Below are 22,186 nucleotides of genomic sequence, written 5' to 3'. Positions count from 1 at the left end.
ATATGTGATAAATTTTCTACATGGAGTTGCAGAAACTTCAATGCATCTTAACCATATTTGGTTAAGATAGGTGTGGGTCTACATATATGTTTATTGATCTTCCCAGACTCATGGCCAAAGAACTTAGTTATAAATTGTTGTTGTGTTGCAAGCAGGAAGTTAAAATATTTAAACACTTTTTTCTTTTTATTATTAGGAAAATTATTATTTCAAGTAACAAACAGCAAACTAATTGTACTGGTAAAGAGTAGCAATGAACAAATCTTATTACAAAGAGATGGAAAAGACCTTCTAGACCTTCTGTTAGTCCATTCCCCTGCCAATGCAAGTTGTTGCCTATTGTATAGTTATTAGTATTTTGTTTAATCTACTTAATGTACCACGTGATAATGCTTTCATCACTTTCCTAGGCAGATCATTTCACATCTTAATAGATCTTACTGATTTTTTTCTAATGTTCTGCGTACATTTGCTCTCTTAATTTTATTCCATTTGGTTTGCTCTACAGTTGAAAATTAGATTGGTTTATCTATGCCAGTCAGGGCGTTAAAAATCTACATCCCCTGAGGGGCATAGTTAAGATGACCTAAATCCCTATGTAGACAGAGCTAGGTTGATGGAAGAACTCTTCTGTTGACCTAGCTATCGCCTCTTGGGGAGGTGGAGAACCCAAAGAACTACAGGTATGTTGCTGTAGTGTCTTAACTGGAGACAAGTCCTTACTCGAGCATTATACTAACCTAATTTTCTCTAGTTCTGCTCCTATTTTCACCTTCAGAAAACCAAATAGTGCTCAAGCTATACAAATGTGATTCTTTGCTGAATTGATTCTGTTTAATAAAAACCCTTTGTGACAGATATGGCAATTTCCTGCAATATCCTTGAGAAAACTTATTAGGTTTAAATATATTTTGGAATTCATTGTATTAAATGCAAATATTATGTATTATTGTGGGCTGGGACTGTATGTAACCTGTCCAAGAGGGAAATGTAATGTAAGGCCTACATGATCAAAACAGTATTGAACAATGTGCCAGACAAGAATGTACTTTTGGGATGATATGTATGAAGTAGATTTCCTGGGAAATATGTAGGAGGAGATGAATGCAAATTCCCCACCTCCAGTTACAAAAAAAATCCTTTTGAAGCTATGCACTGAGGAGCGGGCCTTTGCTGATCATTTGTTATGTGAGGCCAAGATAAAAGGCCCAATCTGCATAAAGGAAAGACTGAGTTATTCATGGTTGTGCTAGTTCTGAGCTAAGGTTGTTACAAACTTGCAACCACAGGGGGGAAAAAGCCTTTGTGGGGTTTGAAAGACTGACCCCTGCTAAGGCCTTGTGGGTATTGTAAGGGGGTAAGCTTTTTGCTTGGGTGTAGTTTTTTTTTTTTTATTATTGCTTGTAAGATTTTCTCTGTAGTGTTTTTACCTTAAGAATAAATGTGCCTTCTTATAAAGAGCTGTATGGTATCTTGTAACTGCTGGCAATTACAGCTGTTCATAGGCTCTGAAGAGAAAACCAAGCATAGATGCTGGCTTATTTAGTCAATCTGGTTTTCTGGAAATATCAAACCCATAATTTAATATATGATAAATATGTGTCATGCAGGAAAGGAAACAGCTCGTACGACCTGCTGCCAACAATAACTATTGTCAAAATACGAATATCCTAGGTAAAGAATGTTTAGATGGCAGTATGTCATCTAACCTGGTCTCTGCCTCTCTTACTGGTAGATAATACTGCTGTCATTGCTGGGACTGCAGTGCAACCACCTCTGCCTAAACTCTTAAATGGTGGTAATAACAGTAACACTATTTCTGCTCTTAGATACTCTATGCTCCTTTCTGGCTCAGCCTGATGAAAAAGTAATGCCAAACTAGCAGCATTAGGGTCTATTTCTAGTCTGATCATGCAGTCCTTTCATGCCAAGATCAAATACAGTTCCTCCTATACCTCTTCATAGCAGCTCACACAGCTAGTTGGAAGATGATGGCACTATATAGCCTTTTCGGTAGTAAGTCTCCAATTAGAGTCAAATACAGTTCCTCCCATACCTCTTCATAGCAGCTCACACAGCTAGCTGGAAGATGATGGCACTATATCTATAGCCTTTTCGGTTGTAGGACTCCAATTAAAAAAAAAAATTTCTTTTTTTTTTTTTTTTTTTGCACCTGAGATGCAATCCCCTAGAGAACTACCATTTCTGGAACAGTGTTGCCTAGTATTTATCAGAGTCCAGATAGGAGTTCCCAATCACTTCAGAAGGCTGTTAGATGTAATTTATTGCATCACTTCTATCCAAGTAGGTAGAGAGACATGATGGATTATGGAGATAGTATCATATCATTCTTATTACAATACATAATATCTGGTTGTGAACATAGCTAGACCACGTAACACATTGTGTGAACCTATCACTGTTAGTCTCATCCTTCCTTCTCCAGACCTTTCAGTTATTTTTTATGCCCACTTCTGTGTTGTCTTTAATTAGGCTCCGATCCTGCAAGGACTTGCATGCATGTGTAACTTCATATACTGAGTAGTCCCATTGATTTCAAAAGAGAGACAGGTATATCTTTTCAGCCACCTGCTCACCACTTGAATTAAGAGCTAGCTTCAATATTAAAGTGCAAATATTTGAATTTTACCCACTTTTGCTCTTTATAGAATGCTCTTTTCAGTGTCTTTATAAAAGCTGTTCTTGAGAAGTCCTACAGAATACTTTGCTAAGTTACCTTCAGTAAGTTCTAAAAATTGTATTCCAAAACCACTTTGTTGCAAAACATGCAAGTAGACACATAAAAACAAACAAAAACTCAGAAGCTAAGCTCTCTTCTGAAAAGACAGATGTCCATTAAATAAATTGGAAAATGGTTTAATTTGAAGATGCAAAGTATGCAAAGATGGGGAAAAATTAAGAAACTATTATTAACTAGTAGGGGCATAACTATAATTTGTAATTATGATTTTACATGAATATCTGTAAAAATATGAAAGGATAGAATAAAGAGAATGATAGCATCAAGATGAAATGCTGTCATCATCTTGTTCTGATCATAAAAATGGTAAGGTTTTAATATAACAGGTTTAACACAACAGTGCCCTACAGTTATTACTTAAGCATTTGCAGCATTCATTTGATGCTGCTTGACTGCCCTCTTCAGGATGCCGATGAACATGTTAGCCTATTTCAGTATGAAATACCATTTTCTGTACTTTCAAATCTAGTTTACCAAATGAGATACTTTTTTAAAAAATAGTTGACAAGGGTAAAAGTTAGGTTTTCATTGTACTGCATCTGAGATTGACTTAAAGTGATGATCAAGTTTCACTTTTTATTTTTATAGTGGTGCATTTGACCATGCATGTTGTTTCTCTTGGTACACACAGCTCCAGAAGTGCTGTGTGCTAAGTAGACAAGTGTTGCAAGGGTAGCCAAATAGTTGCTTTTAATACCTGTATACCACGCCATAATGTGCATGCAACATGCTTTACAAAAACAACCTTCAGACAGAAGTTTTAAAAACAAATATGTTCATACTATTTCTGTATCCCTCCATCTGAAAAGACAGGTAGATAAAGGACGGGGCTCTGTAATATAAATAAATAGCCACAGAAGGAGCTCTGTGGGGTGGAAATTGCCACAAAGATCCCCTCGGTAACTTTGAGATGCCCCCTAATAAACTGTACAGTTGTTTTGCCCCCAAGTCTGTGTGGCTTCAGGGCTATGCAGATAACTTCTTCACTGGTAATGCTGCTCTCTCATCCCCTCAACTCCTCTCCCCCCAAATCTTGCTTTTAAAGTGATTTTCTGAGTACCAAGAGGGCGAATGCAAAAGTTAATGTAGTGTCATGCTGCATTATTTTTCCCTCTGGCTCTTCCTTGAGGTTTGGGGGCAGGGAGCCTGCTGGAGGGAAAATGTGACTTTCTAATGCTGACAGAAATTACTACAGACTGCAAAAACTGTACTTTGTGTGTTGGTTTTAAAATATTTTTTGTAGGAAAAAATGTTGAACAAGGATGTTATTGGCAACCCCACCCCCTTTAGATCTGACACAACCACTCCTTTCGTGGCACAACAATTTTCAGTGTAGTATTGGCAGAGCTCTTTCCATGTATCCTTTGTTCTGGGAGGAATGTTGCATTGGTATATAGCAGGGGTGGCCAGACTTAGTGACCCTCCAAGCTGCATATGACAATCTTCACAAATTCAAAAGCCGGGGCACACCTGCCAGGACTCAGGGCTTCATCCCCGCTGGAGGTGCCCCATGGGGCTCGGGGATTCAGCCTTACTTGTGCTGAAGCCCTGAGGCGCAGGTGTGCCCTACAGAGCTGAAGTCCCAAGACCTCCCTCCCCACTGTGCAGAAGCCCCTACCCCACCACCCCTCTGCAAGGCAGAAGTCCTGAGCTTCCCCACCCCAGTCTGGTAGGTGGAGCGTGGGGGAGGGAGCTACGCGAGCCACACTGCAACAGTAAAAGAGCTGCATGTGGCTCACGCCCCACAGTTTGGGCACCCTTGGTATATTGCTCCGTGTTCTACTAGTCTGAACTGATGCTTATTTGGAGCAGTTTTGAGCATATAAATCCTGATACTAGATCTGCATTGCCACAAGGATGTCTCTACAAGAATCAGTTTGCAGGTTTGGGCCCATATTTTCCAGCATAAACTATAGGAGCATTTAACTGACACTGTTTGTAAAGCTTTTTATGTTAAAAATGTTAAAACACATTTTCATTCGTATTTTGAATGTGGGTTTTGTTGCTTAGATAGCTATTATAAATTAACTGCATGCAATGTAGTTGTAACTGTCGGTCTCGGGATATTAGCGAGACAATGTGGGTGATGTAACATCTTTTATTGAGCCATTTTGCTGTGACGCTCAGAGTACCTTTCCCAGAACTGAAGAACAGCTCGGTGTGGCTTGAAAGCTTTTCTCTCACTAGAAGAAGCTGATCCAATAAAATATTACCTCACCCATTATAAATTAATTGTAATTCTGGAAAAACAAAAACAACAACAAGAACCCCCTAGCACCTTGCCATACTGGCCAAAACCTTTTTTGGTAGAGAATTGAGAATGTGTTTGCTGGAGTTTTAGTTAATCCCTCTGTTTGGTTTGCAGTTGTTACAATTCGTTATGGAATTGTTACTGGGAGTCAATTACATACAGATAAAAATTATAGGTATCTATGCCTTCTTCCCTTACAGGCAAGCTAATGAAGAATATCAAGTGCTGGCCAACTCATGGCGCTACTCATCTGCTTTTTCTAATAAACTATTCTTCACTATAGTGGATTATGATGAAGGAGCAGATGTTTTTCAACAGGTAAAAGGTGTTGAATGATGTCTTTAAGATTGTTTAATATATATCACATATTTTAAGTACTGTGATTTTTTTTTGTTTGATAATAAAGAATTACAGGGGTTGGTGGGGAGAGAGTCTGGAATACTGTTAGTCACAGGAATTTCTATAATGCACCCAAGATAGCTATAGCAAGAAACACCAAAAATGCAAAATGGCCAATTTTGCTATGTCATATGTAGTCAACCGAAAACAAATATGGTAATATCAAGTTTATCAAGCCATTGTTAATGTATTAGTTGCTTCCATTGGGCATTGTAAAACAAATGGACTCCAAAATGATGTGAAGTGCAGTGAAAAATCACATTTGTAGTTAAGAGAACCTATGGGGAAGTCTGACATAAAAAAGCACTTAACAAATATCACCTTTCATGAAGACTTTAAATATTTAATACCCTTTTTATCTTTGTAGAATATCAGTCTTGGAACTCTTGGGAATTGTTGTAAATACCTATGGTTACTTTACAGTGTGGAGAACCAATTATTAGCAAATATGCTAGTCCCGCAATTTCTTTTTGGTTGGGGTACTCAGCTCAAGTTCAACTTGAATCATAATTTGAGAAAGAAAAATATTTTCTTCTCTTTGAAGCTTAGCCCCCTGCTTGGCACTAGAAGATGAATTAATAAAAGCAAGAAGCAGCAGAAGTTACTCACCATTTTTACTCCCTTTTGGTTAATTGTGAGATATTAAACTATGAAGCAAAAAAAGCACATCTACAGTGTTTAAAACAATACACAGTAAACTTAGATGGTTTTCCAACAGAACTGTTGGACCACATTGTATATAAATAACATGCTCTAAATTTTGCACTTTATTTTTAGTTCAAATATGCATTTTTGCACACACATGGAGCAACTTATATTCAGTAGATGCATTTGGCCCAGTTCATTCTGGTGTAAAGAGATAAAACTCCATTTACATCAGTGGACTTACACTTGCTTATATCCACATTGTGTTTTGTTCATGGTCTTTGAAAACTCCAGCTATTTTGGATATCTGTGAAAACAAGAGTAACAAGTGAGCATATTGTCATGTAGGTTTTATTTGTTTTATCAGAGTTTATATAGGCAAATTAACAAGACAGTGGACATCTGAACTAATTATAATAGCACAGGAGATTTAATTCTTGACTGTAATACTCATAGCTAAGCTGTTGCTGTGTACTGGTTCAGAGAGGACATAAAAGCACGTCAGTTGATTTGATTTCACCTTTCATTCTGATTATATAGAAACAGTCTGGTGCAACCAGGCTGTCAGCAATCTAAAAAATATATACTGTGGCAAAATACCTTATTCGCCTCAGTAGGCTCAGTTCTTTTTAGCCTTGGAGACTCAGGTTTAGGGCAAGGCAAATCCTTATAGGTGGCACAGGGTCCTGCTACTCCTCTCCTCAGTCAGTCCCTTGTGCTTGTTTTCCTTCTCTTCTGGGGAGCAAGTGCAGCCTCCCTACTGGAAGGGTCTGGTGTCTTGCTGTAAACACCCTACTGGTAACTTCTCTACTCCTCTCACTCTTCCCCTCCTACCACCCAGGGGAGGGTTTAAAAAGGTCCCAAGTAGATGGAGTCAGCTGACCCTAATTGGTTCCCTAGCAACCCCTTTTCCAGCTGAACCTTATTGCCCCCTGATTCTCTCTCTTCAGTGGATAGGGAGGGGCCTTTTAATCCCCTGGGACTAATTACTACCTCCCCCCCCATTTTGTAGCTGTTTGTCATGGGTTTACCACAATACCAGACAGAAGATTTCTGTATCTGAGTATCCCACTAAATTCAATAGTTTTACAACATTCTTCTTAACACGGTTCACACAAATATTTTTCTTTCAACAGTTGTTCATTAAAGGATGGGGCATATTGTATTTAGAAGAAAATAATATTTTAGTATCTAGTTTATTTTTCATAAATTATACATTGAACTTGTACTTGATGTTTAACTAAAGCATTTATGTGATTTAATAACATTGATTTTGTTGGAGAGCAGCAAGCACAGCAGGTAAATAAAATGTCACTGCCCTTGTGTCATTAGAGAACTCAAATAATTTCATTCATATTTAATCATTTCCATTTTTTTCAATGATTTTATAATTAATTTCAAATCACTTGATAAATGTATTGCATTATTTTCTGAAATCCAAATATTGTGAGATGTTTCATATAATAAAATATATTTCCCTGTCCATGCACCACATGTTCAAATAAGCAATGCAAATTGCATTTGTTCATCTTGCTGGGAATCATTTTTTCACTTAGAATGCCCAGCAGGGGGGCCTGTCACTATTTTCTGTTTGTTTTCAAATTGACAATATTGGGAACATTTACAGGATGAATTAATATTTAAGACCCCAGTGCTCTAAAGATTTGCATGTATGCATAACTTCACACACTGTGAGTAGTCACATTAACATCCACATAGCATTTAAGTATGTGCTTAAGTATGTGCTTAAGTTTTTTTCAAGGTTGGGATGTAGTTTGTCTTGTGACTTTGTGTAATACAAACAATATTTTTAAAGATGCTGCTTTGCTAGTTATATAACAGCATAAATGAGCATATTAGGAAAAATACCCAACAAAGGAATGCTTAAAATTGAAATATGGTTTATGAAATGACTACTGTGCCCTAAAAACCCCTAGCAAAGAAACTGAAGGAATGTTAGCTCTGAGCACTTTTTCAGTAATAGAAAAATATATTTAAATGTTTGAAAATAGTTATTTCAAACTTTGGAAAGCCACTAATATTTTTCTGACTAATGGTATCTTGCCAGTGTCTATGGTAGGAAGAAGGCAAACAGTTGCACAAAGCATGTTTGAGTTATTTAATATTGTGGTGCCTTCTGTTTTTTGTAGCTCAATATGAACTCTGCTCCGACATTCATGCATTTTCCTCCGAAAGGTAAACCCAAGAGAGCTGACACCTTCGACCTGCAGAGAATAGGATTTGCAGCAGAGCAGCTAGCTAAATGGATAGCTGACAGAACGGATGTTCATGTAAGTCATTTGACAAAGTTAAGACAGATCCAAACTTATCTGTCTATTCTATGAGGAACTGATACCAAGAACTGTTTTTTCCCCTCATGTATGTTTATTTATCAAATGAAATCCACAAAAATAGGTTAAAATACAAATATGAGCTGTGATATTGAGCGCACTGTGGTAACTTCAGCAATTTGAATGTTGCATTGCAGTCTTGGTTTGGTAGTTACATTTTTATCCAGTCTTATTCTAGCACAAAATGAGTGATAATATTGTGACAATTAGTTGATAAATGTAAGTGTATTTGCAATGTTACTTTGTTTTTTAAGTCTGAAGTTTCAAAAGTGTTTTATGCCAAAATATTGGCACAGACATAATAATCTGCAAATAAGTTGAGGAAACTTACTTAATTATTTTTATATAGTTGAATATTATATACAATTGTTCCTTAAAGGTGAAATCAAAAACTTTCTAAAATAATAAAGAAACATACTGCTTAAGTTCCCAGTCCAGTCATATGCAAAGGGACTATTCTCAGATTTTAAAATATATTCAGAAATAAAATCTTATCTTGTGCTAGCAATATTACTTATCATCTATACTTGTGTCCCTATCATGCAGGAAGACAGACAAGATGCAGTGGATGTGGTTTAATTAGGCCACAGCTTTATTCACTTAAATCTGGGAATACCCGTCAATAACTCATGCAGTGCAGGTGATCTTTTTTCCCCTTAATCACTTCCACCTATTTCGGAAGGCTGCCATCAGTGCTTCCCCTTCCCAGCTTGGATCCAGGCAGTTACTGAGACCCGAGTGCCCTCCACTCATCTGAGGGCTAAGTGGGGGCTGGAAAAAGGAAAGGAGATGAGTTCTCCCAAATCTGTCATATATTGAGTCCCAGTTGTGTGACAGTGTTAGCAATATTGCCTATCATCAATACATACTCTCTGTACAAGTACATAGAGAATACTGTGCATTCAGTAGTAGACGGATTACTACTGTGTGTGTGTGTGTGTGTAATGCATCACTTCTGTTTGTCACAAAGTGGAAGAATAATTGATGCTTTCGTTTTCTCCCCCCCCCGCAGATTAGGGTATTCAGGCCTCCGAACTATTCAGGCACTATTGCACTGGCTCTTTTAGTGTCACTTGTTGGTGGCTTGCTGTACTTGCGAAGAAATAACTTGGAGTTCATCTACAACAAGACTGGCTGGGCAATGGCGGCTCTGGTATGCCAACATTTAATACTGATATTTTTTAACATTTCAGTACTATTGTACTAGTTTTAAATTTTTTTTATGCAATGACAAGGTGTAAATGCCACTTGCATAGTAATTGAGAAAGTATGACAGTAATATGTTTGTCAGAATGAGACAATATTAAATATAGACTGATAATATGAATAGCTGGGCTAAGTCTGATGGGTGGCAAACATTGTTAATTGGGAGGTATATATTTACAAATTCATTAGCTAATAATAATTAACTCCAGTGTTGTTGGTGAAATATGCTACTGATCACCTGACAACGATGGTGACAATGATTGTGAAATGTTAAGGGAGGTTAGATAGGCTACAAAACCAGAAAACTCAATGATAATGGGTGATTTCAACGATCCTCATATTAACTGAATATATGTCACCTTAGGGTGTGGTACAGAGAAATTTCTAGACACCATAAACGACTGCTTCTTGGAGTTGCTAGTCTTGGAACCCCCAAGGGGAGAGAGGCAATTCATGATTTAGTTGTAAATGGAGCACAGGAACTGGTACATGATGTAACTATAGCTGAACTGTCTGGTAATAGTGACCATAATCAAATTAAATTTAGTGTCTTTGGAGGGAGTAAAACACACACCAAAACCCTGCCCAGCACAGTAACATTTAACTTCAAAAAAAGGGAAATGACACAAAAATGAGGACACTAGTTACACGGGTATTAAAAGGAGCAGTCACAAGAGTAAAATGCCTGCAGGCAGTATGGAGACCACTTGAAAAAACATAACAGTGACCCAGACTAAATTACAGAAACAAGTAGGGGTACCAAAATAATGTCACAATAGTTAAACAGCAGAGAAATAGAGGCTGCTAGAGGTAAAAAGGAGTCCCTTAAAATTTGGAAGTCAAATCCTAATGCCGAAAATAGGAAGGAGCAAAAACTTTGGCAGGTTAAGTATAATAAGGTAGGCCAAGAAAGAATATGAGAAGCAACTTATTAAAGAAACAAAACCTAACAAAAAATATTTAAAGTATATCAGAAGCAGGAAGCCTGTTAAGCAAGAAGTGGGGCCACTAATGACAAAGGAGGTCCCAAGGAAGGCAAGTCATTACAGACCAGCTAAATGAATTACTTGCATTGGTCTTCACTGCAGAGGGTGTGGGGGAGACACCCACATTAGAGCATTTCTTTTTGGGCAAAAAATCTAAAGTACTGTCCTAAATTGATGCGTCAATAGAAGAGGTTTTAGAACAAATGGATAAATTAAACTTTAATAAGTCACAGTGTCCAGATGGTATTCACCCAAGAGTTCTGGAGGAACTCCAATTTGAAATTGCAGAGCTACTAATTGTAGTATGTAACCCATCTCTGAAATCAGCCTGTGTACCTCATGCTCTGTTTTGTATGCTTCCCTTAAGCTCTTGTATGGGCAAGATACTGGGCAAGATGAACCATGGTTTGACCCAGTATAGCAGCTCTTATGTTCTTAACTTGGGTTAGTAGAGTTATATTTTAAGCGAAAATATTGCAAAGGTTTCAAGTGGCCATTATTGCCATTGTATTGCAGCAACTTTTAAAAAAAAAATGTCAAGGCCGTGGTGGTAAGCTTTAGCAGTTAATGTGGAGATGGAATGAGTAACTTTATAATAAGGCTAAGGGGAATAAAAAGGTTTTTATAAATATATGAATGAGAAAATGATCCAAAGAAAGAAGATCTCTTAATAAATGAAGAAAGGGCTAAAATTATGTTTACAAATAGCTGAATAACTCCTTACTTTAAAAAATCTGTTTTCAACATAAGAAAGAGTAGAAAATTAGATGCTTAGATAAAATTAGCTTTTGAGAGAAAACTGAAACAGAACCAGTGAGCTGATTTAGATTACCGTATTCTAAGACATCAAGGAAATTAACAAACAATTTTGTTTTACCTCTCACGCTTTATTATGGTTCATTGATTTATAATTTGATAGTGCCCAAAAGGCTATAGGAGGCTTGGCAGAAAAGAGTCTCTGCCACAAATAGTTTATAATCTCAATTTTAGTTATGACCCAGCAAGTGAGGATGGAAAACAATAAGTAGAGCATGTTGGTAACTGCTCTCCCAAAAGTCTAACTTCTTTCCTTCCCAAACAGTGGCACAAATATTGGCAGGGGAAAAATTTGAGAGGCAGACACCTATTGCTTAATTTTCAGAGTCACTAAGCATCAGCAGCTTCCATTGAATCAGTCAAAAATGGGAGCTGAAGTTGCGCAGCATCTCTGGAACATTAGGTCACTAGAGGACCTTTGTAGTATTCATTTATATAGAGATGATGTAGCAAGGTCTTAAAGCAAATTCTCAGTGCAAATTCCTCGATCCCAGAAGTATGAATATACAGAGGCCTCATCCTTGAATTATGGTTGCTGATAAGTAACTTCAAGTTCCCTTTCCAGACAGGTCTGTTTTACTGAAACAGGGGACAGAAAACCATAAATATGTACATACATACATTCTTAAAAAGGAAAAAGTGATTATAGCCCTCCCCACATATTTTAGCAAGGAATAGGGTGTAGTAACTGAAGGGGTCTCGTTTTCAACTCGGGACAACCCTTTGTGCTTCATTGTAAAGAGAGATAATGGCTGAAATGGGAACAGAATCTAGGGGTAAAATTCTGGTTCCATTGAAGTTAATGGCAAAACTCCAGCTCACTTCTGTGGGGCCAGAATTTCATCTGAGGCATCCTAAGCTCCAGTCCCCAATTCTAACTCCTTTTCTACCAAAGAAAATTGGGCTTACTGTATTTTGTACTAATTTCATGTGTGCTATTTCTATATTGCCACCATTTTTATTAAAATAATTATTTTAGGTATGCTAATCAGGGAGCCTAAATTTCTGAGGCACTGCAGCCGAATTGCAATCGCAGTTAATTAAATTCCTCAACAAGGAGTACTTGAATTATTGGCCTACTGTAACAGCACAACAAAAATAGGTCTTTAAGAAAGTAGATTCTAATTCACACCGTGGCAGAAAGTTTTACAAGACAGCAATATGCAATAACTATTTTTCGGTTTAGAACTTGAACCATAAGCATGTGCAATCTTTTTAATGGACTAAATGCTTCTGTGACACTGTCAGACAAAGCACCAGCTCATGCCAAATCTCTCATGTCTCAACTGAACATGGACAAATACATAGCTGGAATCAGTCTGGCTCACATGTATGTTAGTATTGTTAAAGCAGGTATTAAAATTATAAGAATGTGTTTAGTGTTTAAACTTTATGGGATGTTTGTGAGTTGCCGCATGCATTAATCTCACTTATAAAATATGTGATCCACGTTGTAAGGTAATATTTAAGCATCTGTATTGTAAGCCTCTGCGACTGTAAATCACCAGATCAGAGAAAGATATTAACTAGTGTAAAGAGTTGGTCTCCAACAGAAGGTTTTATGTCCTGGCCAATGAGGAAGGCCTATCAACCCAGACAGACTACTGTGAAACATTAAAGAGAATAAAAGACTTTGTTGTTTGGCTCTTTTTCCCCCATGAAGAGAAGTCATACAAGTGAATTCCTCCCATCGGCAGAGTTCACAGTTGAGAGCACATGGGGGTGGGGATGAGGGGTGGGAAGGGAATAAAAACCCCTAATAAGAAGGTTTTTAGGCATAAACAAGGGATCCTCAGTTGCTAAGCTGGTTTAGCCCTAAAGGACATATAGTGTTTGCTTATTATAGAAGCTACAATTAGTTTTTGAAACTTAAGATCGTAACTCATTTGTGTATATATGTTTACCTGCTTTAACCCTGTGACTATCTCTCTTGACTCCTTTTCCTACTTGATTGGCTACAAGCATTATCTTTGGTCTGAGATCTAAGGTGCAATTGACCTGGGGTAAGCGACTAGTCTCTTAGGACTGGAAGTAACCTCAATATTGCTGTGATTTGTGGTGTAAGGGACCATCTATTACGAAGTCACAGAAGTAGGCTTACCTGGGTGGCAAGACAGATAGGAGTACCCAAGAGGGCTGTCTGTGACTCCACGTTAAGGCCGTTATAGTGGCCTTACACTTGGTATTTGGTTGGTGAAATATAAGTATAAAACTAACAACCAATTTGGGGTTTTTGCTCTGCTTCTTAATAGTCTTCCCTGAGGTTGATACGCATGCTCTTGAGCCATTGCAGGACAGCTTGGCAGCTTCCATGTTAAATTTACTGTGTCAGACAGTCTCTTTCTGGAGTCAGTGATATATTTAATTCTAATTTCCTATGCCAGTGTTCTGTACACACACACCACCAGCTTGAATTTTTGTTTTGTTTTACTCCATAAATGTGCAGTTATTGTGTCATTATGGTTGAAAGTCTGTAGTTGAAACAGAGAGTTAGTCCAGTACCATGGAAAGCTAGTATTTCAAAACATAAATAAAATCCATTTTTTAACCTGGGTGCTCTTAGAGAATGGACAAGATTAAGGAAGTTTAAAAGTCTAAAGAAAAAAATGTTTCTTGAAATGGCTACATGGTAATCCTACTAGTGATTGTCCACACTTAAATTCTGATCCTGATTTAGTAGTCTTCACTCACATGGGTATAAATTATATCATAGACAGGTTCCTAGTTGTGCTTAACCCTAAGGGCTTTTGTCATTTCAGTCCCATGAGACAGGATCAAATCCAAATGTGAAATGGTAAACATTGCAATCTTCCTGAGTCTGTAGAAAGACAGGTTTCAGAGTAGCAGCCGTGTTAGTCTCTATTCACAAAAAGAAAAGGAGTATTTGTGGCACCTTAGAGACTAACAAATTTATTTGAGCATAAGCTTTCGTGAGCTACAGCTCCGATGAAGTGAGCTGTAGCTCACAAAAGCTTATGCTCAAATAAATATGTTAGTCTCTAAGGTGCCACAAGTACTCCTTTTCTTTTTGTAGAAAGACAGTTACCATGATTCTCCTTCCATTGATAGCTTTGCTAAGTAGTAAAAAGTGAATTGAACAAGACTTTTCTAAATTTTATTATTGATATTCCTAATCCTTTTGGCAGCCATGACTCTGACAAGAATCTGGTTAATTTTATCCAGCTGCTGCTTGGCAAAGCTATGATCAGTAGCAGAGTCAAATATTGGATATATTCACAGAAGAGGAGGACCAAAGATGGATACCAGGCATGTGAAAGAGTACCAGAAACCCCTCTCCTCCCCATAGTCCTTGTAGAATAGGCTTGAGGGGGGGAAAAGAGTAAAGGGGACCACTTCCCCCCCTTACAGCAGCCTTACAAAGTAAACTTTGCAATCATAAGAACTGTAAATTTTATTTTTCTTAATCATATTTTGATAGTCAAACATGAAAAACATCGTGGCTTATGACTTGCCTGGGTGAGTGAATTTGTCAAGCCAAGTATGTAATTACGTACATATAAGCAACAACATATGACAGGATATAGTTGAGTAATGCACACCACTAATACTGTATCTAATGACAATCAGTTTTACATGTGTAGCTAACACATTGATGAAGACAAAAATGATTGAGGTGACAGCTCAGTCTCTTCTTCCTTATCCCATTCAAATTACTTTTTACTGGTTTTGTTTGTTTGTTCTATGCTGTATCTAAACATAAATCTCCATCCTGCAATGGGATCTTTCAGCACAGATACATACAGTTGCCTGGGATCCCTTTGACTTCAATAGAACTCCACATGAACATAAGTTTCTACATTAGCAGATCCTTTTGCAGGACTAAGACCTTGGGTTGCAAGCTCTCTAGGGCAGGTACAAGTTCTTGTCTATGTTCTGTAAATGCCTAGCACACTTTAGGTTCTATATAAATACTAATGATATATCTACATCTTAAAGTGCATTGTAGTTATGCATCCTGGTATTTTTAATTGGTGCTTAATATTAAAATAGTCAACTACTTTTTCATAAAAGGCCTTGAAAAGGGAATGTTAAGATGGCAATAGACAGTGTCTAGATAAATGTGGTGAGTCATGCCTAAATCATCCTTAGAGAACTGCTGAAGCAGTTATGAAGCATATAAATAATTAGTAAACACTTTCAAAAGTAGTCTGTCTCGTGCACATTTTTCTCTTTAGGACATTTAAAAGCTAATTTATTTGGGGCAACCTGGCAACAGATATAACATCTGCAGAAGGCTCTCACTTGAGATGGGAAATTTGACAGTTATGCCTAGTCACCATTGGCAGCCCTTTTTGAAACTGATGCAGAGCTGAAGAAGGAATGGAGCTAATTTCAAACCTTAGTTTTTGCAACTATGCTCAAATAAAAAAAATAGCTAATAGTTTTTCATACTGCCTTTTGAAAATGCTTTCTCCAATCCAGTAGTATCTTCAAAGAGGAGACATGTGAATTTGTGATTTGTTGGGTCTTTTGTTGTGATGCGTGTGAGGTTTTTTTTAAGAACATTTAAATTATTCTTCACACCAAATCATATCCTTCTTTGAAGCCGTTTTTATACTACACAGACTTAAAAGTATTGCATTAGTTAGATCTTTCCAGTGTGAAAAATTGCATTAAAGGAGTTAAACTTTTTTCTTAACCTACTCTGGAGGGGGTGGGATGTGTGAAAGTGATCTCCTGGTTTGTATGGTTTCTAACAGTAAGTAGGGAGGTAGTCTGAGATGCTGGCTTTGCCTATTCAGAGTTATCCAGATCACCAGTGTATAAAACTAAAAAGAGGAAAAAATACATATTTTTGTTTTACATCTGTGCTGGATTATCCTTCATAATGGAAGGACATAGGGACATGTTCTGTTGTCACTTACAAAGGTCATCTGGATTTTCACTTTGTGTATCGGAGCAGAATTTGGCCTAAAATCTTTGTCTTGTCTTAATTTAAGAAGCACTATCATTTTAGAATAACAGTAGAACATAATTATATGTGCCTTATTTTGTTTATTAGCACATAGTGTTTGCACGTTCTGGCTCAGTAGAAGTTGAGTGGCTTGTTATCAGAAGTCTCAATTATATTTGATTTGATTTGTTTGTTGTTAATCACTGTATACACCTACAACCACTCCATGTTTTGCTTTTCTTTCTCACATCTTTTTGTTTTAATTGGAGAAGGACAAATAAGTAGGATTTTTCCTTAACATTTCAGTTAGGGGAGAGTGGGGGAAACAACAACACAGAAATTAGTAATTCCAGTGACAACCAGCAAATGCCAAAAAATAAAACATGACCATAGTTTTTAATAAAACATTGCCTGGCACACTGAAGGACTTTCAGAGCCACTAAGGTTGTCTATAGTGCAATGTAAGCCATTGGTCAGAGGAACTTGAGTCAACTTACCTTGGGTATGAGAATCCAGGGCTTGAGTGTTTACACTGAGTTTTAACCCTAAATTAAGAATTTTCTAACCTGAACTTGAACCTGGGGCTCTGGCATCCACACTGCAATACTCAGAGCTGAGTCATATCCCAGACTCCCTAGCGCCCACCTGAAATGTGTTCACTCTATCCCTTTGACTGTGGTGCAGTGCGGGAAAACCAGAGTGTCCACTCTGCACATTACAGGAAATTTCAACAGCCTTCCAACACATTCTGTCGAGCAGTCATTTTTTGGCAATGACAGCTACCAGAGCCGGAAACATGGAGAAGGCACTTTCTGGAATTATCTTGCTTGTGTGTTCTTTCCTGTCTCAGGGAATGGGTAGAGCTTCTGCGAGATGCTGATGGACAGTTCAGCAGCATTTTCTGATCCACCAGGCATAGCTTATGAGGGAGCAGGAGGAGGAGAAGGCAGAGGAAGAGAAATACAGAAACTGGATGATGCTTCTCAATATACTTGGTACAGTCTCCGATGCCCCTTATGTAGACCATGCTCTGGAGCAGGGCCACAAACATAGACTGGTGGGATCCAGCATCACGCACACCTGGAATGACCAACAGTGTGTCTAGAACTTTTGCATGAAGAAAGTTAAATTTCTGGAGATTTTTGAACAGCTTGTCCTGACCCTTCAGCATAAAGACACAAGCATGAGGCCACCCCTTCCAGTCCATAAGCCATGCTATAGCCATCTGGAAGCTGTTGCAGATCAGTTTGGTGTTGGAAAGTCAACTGTGGATAAAGTGGTCATGGAGGTGTGGTGTGTCTCAAGGTGGCAGACATAAAAGATATGCCTGAAGTAATTGCTGGCTTTGAGAGAATGGGGTTTCCAAACTGCTCTGGGACCATTGATGGAACTTGTGTGCCCATAGTTTGCCCTCCTCAAGGAGCACAGAAACTGCAAGGGTGCTACTCCATTGTTATGCAGGCCCTCGAGGACCACAGAGTGTAATTTATTAACATCTCCGTAGGTTGCACTGAAAAAGTTCATAATGCCAGGGTTTTCCTCTGATCAAGAGTCTTCATACATGGACAAGCTGGGATACTGTTCCCACCAAATGACATTGTCATAAATGAAGTTACTGTCCCCACCATTATTCTGGGGGACCCCACATTCCGCCTTTTGCCTTTGTTTTAAAGCCGTGCCCTGATTTTAGAGGCCCTGGCATAAGATGTTTTAATTACACTCTCAACAGGTGCAGAATTATTGTTGAATGTGCTTTTGGCAGATTGAAATCCCATTTGAGATGTTTACAGACCTATTTGGATGCCAGTGTCATCAGTGCTGTCTGAATCACTATGGCTTGCTGTGTTCTTCACAATGTTTGTGAAGCCAGAGGTGAGCCATTTCCCCCCTGAATGGACCTATGACAGTGAGTGGCCTCTGAATGGACACGCTCAGCCACAAAGTGCACCTACACACCTGGAGCTGGATGCGCCCAAGCAACAGGAGACAGGGATGCTTTGTGCTCCCTCATTATGGACTTGCATGGCTCAATGGAAGAAGGGAAATAGTACCTTTTATGAATGTGTTTATGGGGGTCTGGGAACTCAGTGACTGTGGGGAGGAGTAGGGTGCTTGGGGATGTGTGTGGCAGTTTTTGTGCCATGCAATGTACTTAAGAATGGCATGGCCACTTACGAAATAAGGGTTGGGAAGTTAATCACTTCCTTACATCAATACTTACTGTGAATAAAGTATGAATTGCTATAGGTAAATATATTGAGGGATAGGCTTTGTGTAAGGATTCCTAATTGTTCCTGATCATGTGTTTACCTTTATTATTTTGAATACACATCATATGATGTGAAGCAGTCAGAGAAATACATTTTCTTGATTAAATAAAGAACTTCATTTATAAATATGTATGAGAAAAGTACAATGTTCGCCCATTCCCAGGCAGGCCATTACCACACCAAAACCCCAGTAACAATGGAACCTTACAGAAAATAAAAACATAAATAAATAAAAACCCAAAGTGCATGAACAAGTGAAAACAGTGAAACCATGGACAAGACACATGCCCCCTACCATGGCATGTCCCCAGGCCAACTGTTCTCAGAGACAATGCGTCAGGGAGGCATGCAGGGTCAAGTGCCCCCCAGCAGCAGGCCCAGGACGGGGCAGAGAGGAGACATGTGTGGAGGTCACGAATCCTCCCCTTTAGCTTGTGACACCCCAATATGGGGAGGCACCGCTTGGCTCTGCCTGTTTTCCTTTCCCTTCTTTTCCCCATTTGCCATGTATGTGGCACTGCAGGAGGGAGGTCAATATGGAGGGCTGCATGGGGAGCAAAGCTGCCCTGCCCAGCCACTCATGGGGCCCAATTGCATGGGCCACCCAGCCATTGAGCCTTCCAAGCTGCTTCTGGACTGCCACACAGGGTAGCACACAGGGGAGTCAAGCTGTGTTGTGAGAGATGCAGCAGGAGCTGTTACTGGTGTAGTCATTAGTGATCTGAGCCACTCAAACAGGTCTTTCTGCTGAGCTCTGTCCCCCTCTCTTACGCACCATTCCTGTTTCCAGAACTATGAGGTAAATTTCTGCTCCCATGCTGAAACCCTGTCCTCACGCTGTGCAGCCAACCTGAGCTTTCCTGTTGCCTTGCAGCATGCTGTCCCTCTGTCTTTGGTACTGGATCTGCTTGTTGGCCCTCTCCAAAACTTCAACCATAAATTCATCATGGAAACACTTCCTCTTGGAACAGTCCATGAAGCTACAATGGCCCATTTCTGCTACAGAGTGGGCAAGCTGAGGAGGTACTGCAGCCAGCAAAGGTTGAGGGGCCTGGAACAGGACAAAACACAGAGGGTTATTGTCTCAAATAGCTTACTTCAGCAACACAGAAAAAAATATTTGTGGAATTTCAAGGACATAAAATGATACTTTTACAAACTGAACTTTAATATATTGTAAGAAGGATGCCACAGAACACAGATGCTCCCTGGACACAGCCTGGTTAATCGCAATGAAAGAATTGCAGGCACAATGGTAAGTTTAAAAAATGCAAAGCTGCTTTTTTTTATTTTAGAAGACTGCAAAACTACTTAGGTTTGGGGAACAGAGCTGGGAGAAACTTCTGTCCGTGGCACTGCTACAAAAGCTTTTTGTACAATTTCAAGCCTTCCACATTTTGGAGGACATCACGGTGCTTGTGATGCCCAACTGGCAAAGGGAGATGTTATTCGAAGCTGCTGGTGGGAAACCTGCAGGGTATGCAGGTGAAGAATTCAAACGTATAGTGACCAAACAGCATAACTATGAGTGGTGTGGTATGGTCAGCTACCAAGGTGGCCCATGGAAATATGCCCTTCCCCAAAATATGACTGTCTATCTAGAGTTCCTGCTTTAGCAAAAGTTATCAGCACTCAGCTGTCAGCACCCAGGATTGGGTCAGAAGTCATGAGGGATTCAACAGGATGATGTGTTAGCTTCTACATGGCTTACCCTGTTATGACTACATGTAAACATGTTGAAATCCAAAGACTTCCTCCTCCTCGCCCTCAGCACATTGCTGGACAAAATTTCAAACCATACTCATATTTGGAACAAATGATTTTGTCACCTCTTGACTGCATGGACTATCTGTAACTGAAATGGACTAGATTTATGAAGCAACACATTTCCCCAAACACACTCACAGAGTTCACTGTTTCCAGGAAGCTCAATATACTGTAAGTGGTTACAGAGGCATCTATCTACAGGAATAATAATATCATGTTGTTTAAGAAACTACAATGACCCTAGCAAAAATCTGTGTCTTTCCTTGGGGAGGGGGGTGTTAGATCAGCTCCTCCGGGTATGGACCCAGAATCCTCTGCTGCTGGCTCACGTCAGTTCCTCTGCTGGTTTTCTGGTACTCAGTTTTGAGCCCCTTAATCTGCTCCCTACACTGGTCACCGGTCCAGTAAATTTGCAAAACTTCCAGCTTCATTAGTTGCTAGTATGCATGGTCATTTCTAGTACTCCTAGTAAAGTCCACAGTTTTGCTGGCCTTGCACTAGAGATCGGGCTGTGCTCTCATGACCATGAAGCAGCACAATTTGCAAAAGGCTTTTTCTGTTCAATCTCCATTGCAAACACAGAAGGCTCTCTGATGGCGTTTGTAGCTCAGTGGTCAGAAGACAATGGAGGGGTTAATGCTGACTCACTGAGCGGCTGCAGTACACTAAGAGTGGTTGCTTCCTTTTTCAACAGAGTAGATTTAAGATTCTGGGGATAAAGAGGACAAAGGAAGTTGGCCCATGGGATTGTAGGATACATTTTGCAGGACTCCCAGGAACTGAGTCAAGCAGGGCTGTCTTCGCTGCACAGTGATAGGGCTCGAACCTTGGGGCAGGACTTGACCTGGGCATATACCTTGCTTGCCTGCAGGGTTCTTGGGACCCTGGGTCCAACCCTGGGTTAGCATGATTTGTGTGTGGATGGAAGGGGGGTAAAGCTTGAGCCTGAGTGTGAGCCCGATCTTACATTGCAGTGTAGACATACCTTATGAAGTGCTGGTAGAAGAGCTCATACACTGTAAATGAGCTGCCCTTTGCTTGTGCACCACAGCTCTCTGGCCTTGAACTGTCTGTCCTCTGCTTAGGCCACTTATGAGTGGTTAACTACTACTTAGAAATTGAGTACAGCCCTTGCAACGGTATAGCTTTTATAGCTTCCATAAGCCACAGAGGCAAATTTGAGCTGAATAGAACTGATGGCTTTTCTGGGAAAAGAATAGTTGTAAAATGAGTTGCTAAATTACTGAATATAGAAGAAATTAGATAATACCTTGATGCATCTGAGTCACCCCTTGATTTAAATTATTACCTTTTAAAAATAGACAAATGTTATTAAAACTTGTATTTCTCAAAGTTCATGAATGCATCATTAATTTTTATTATTCCTGTGCTACTGATGGCACCAATATCTCCAGTATTCTGTTTGTTCTTAACCTTCTAGGGGATTCTAGTGACTTACTTTGCATTGTGTAAGCACACAAGAATTTTAATTAACTTCAAAAGGCACAGAAATTGGTCTTTCAAGCCTATGGCAGTTTTTAATAACCTCATAGATAGCTGGTACTTTTTACAGTGCTACTTGTTAAACGTAGCCGACGCCTCTTGTACAAAGTGTCACATCAGGCCTAAATTATATGGCAAAACCCCAAAAATATGTGTGTGGGGGGGGCAAGAATAGAAGAGAAACTCTCCTTACAATCCCTAACAGCCTGCTTCTGCTACAAACCTTCTTCCTATCACAGACCAAACTAGCTCAGCCTGCAAAGCTCCCCAGTGTCTCAGCTGTCTGCTGCCACAACTAGGGTCTAAGCTTCTTTTC

General features: G+C 39.2%; 1 protein-coding gene across 2 annotated transcripts in view; it reads left to right on the top strand.

Moving 5' to 3' along the window:
- Positions 1-22,186, top strand: part of TUSC3 (tumor suppressor candidate 3) — a 282,259-nt gene that overhangs the window by 134,363 nt on the left and 125,710 nt on the right. For both annotated transcript variants that reach the window (XM_077814571.1, XM_077814572.1), the window contains exons 3-5: positions 5,213-5,330; positions 8,207-8,347; positions 9,420-9,560. In XM_077814571.1, coding sequence (XP_077670697.1) covers positions 5,213-5,330; positions 8,207-8,347; positions 9,420-9,560 — 400 coding nt within the window. The remainder of the gene's footprint in view (positions 1-5,212; positions 5,331-8,206; positions 8,348-9,419; positions 9,561-22,186) is intronic.

This window comes from Eretmochelys imbricata, chromosome 4 (assembly GCF_965152235.1).
Source record: "Eretmochelys imbricata isolate rEreImb1 chromosome 4, rEreImb1.hap1, whole genome shotgun sequence".
NCBI classification, from domain to species: domain Eukaryota; kingdom Metazoa; phylum Chordata; order Testudines; family Cheloniidae; genus Eretmochelys; species Eretmochelys imbricata.
This window is presented reverse-complemented; position numbering and strand designations above follow the sequence as displayed.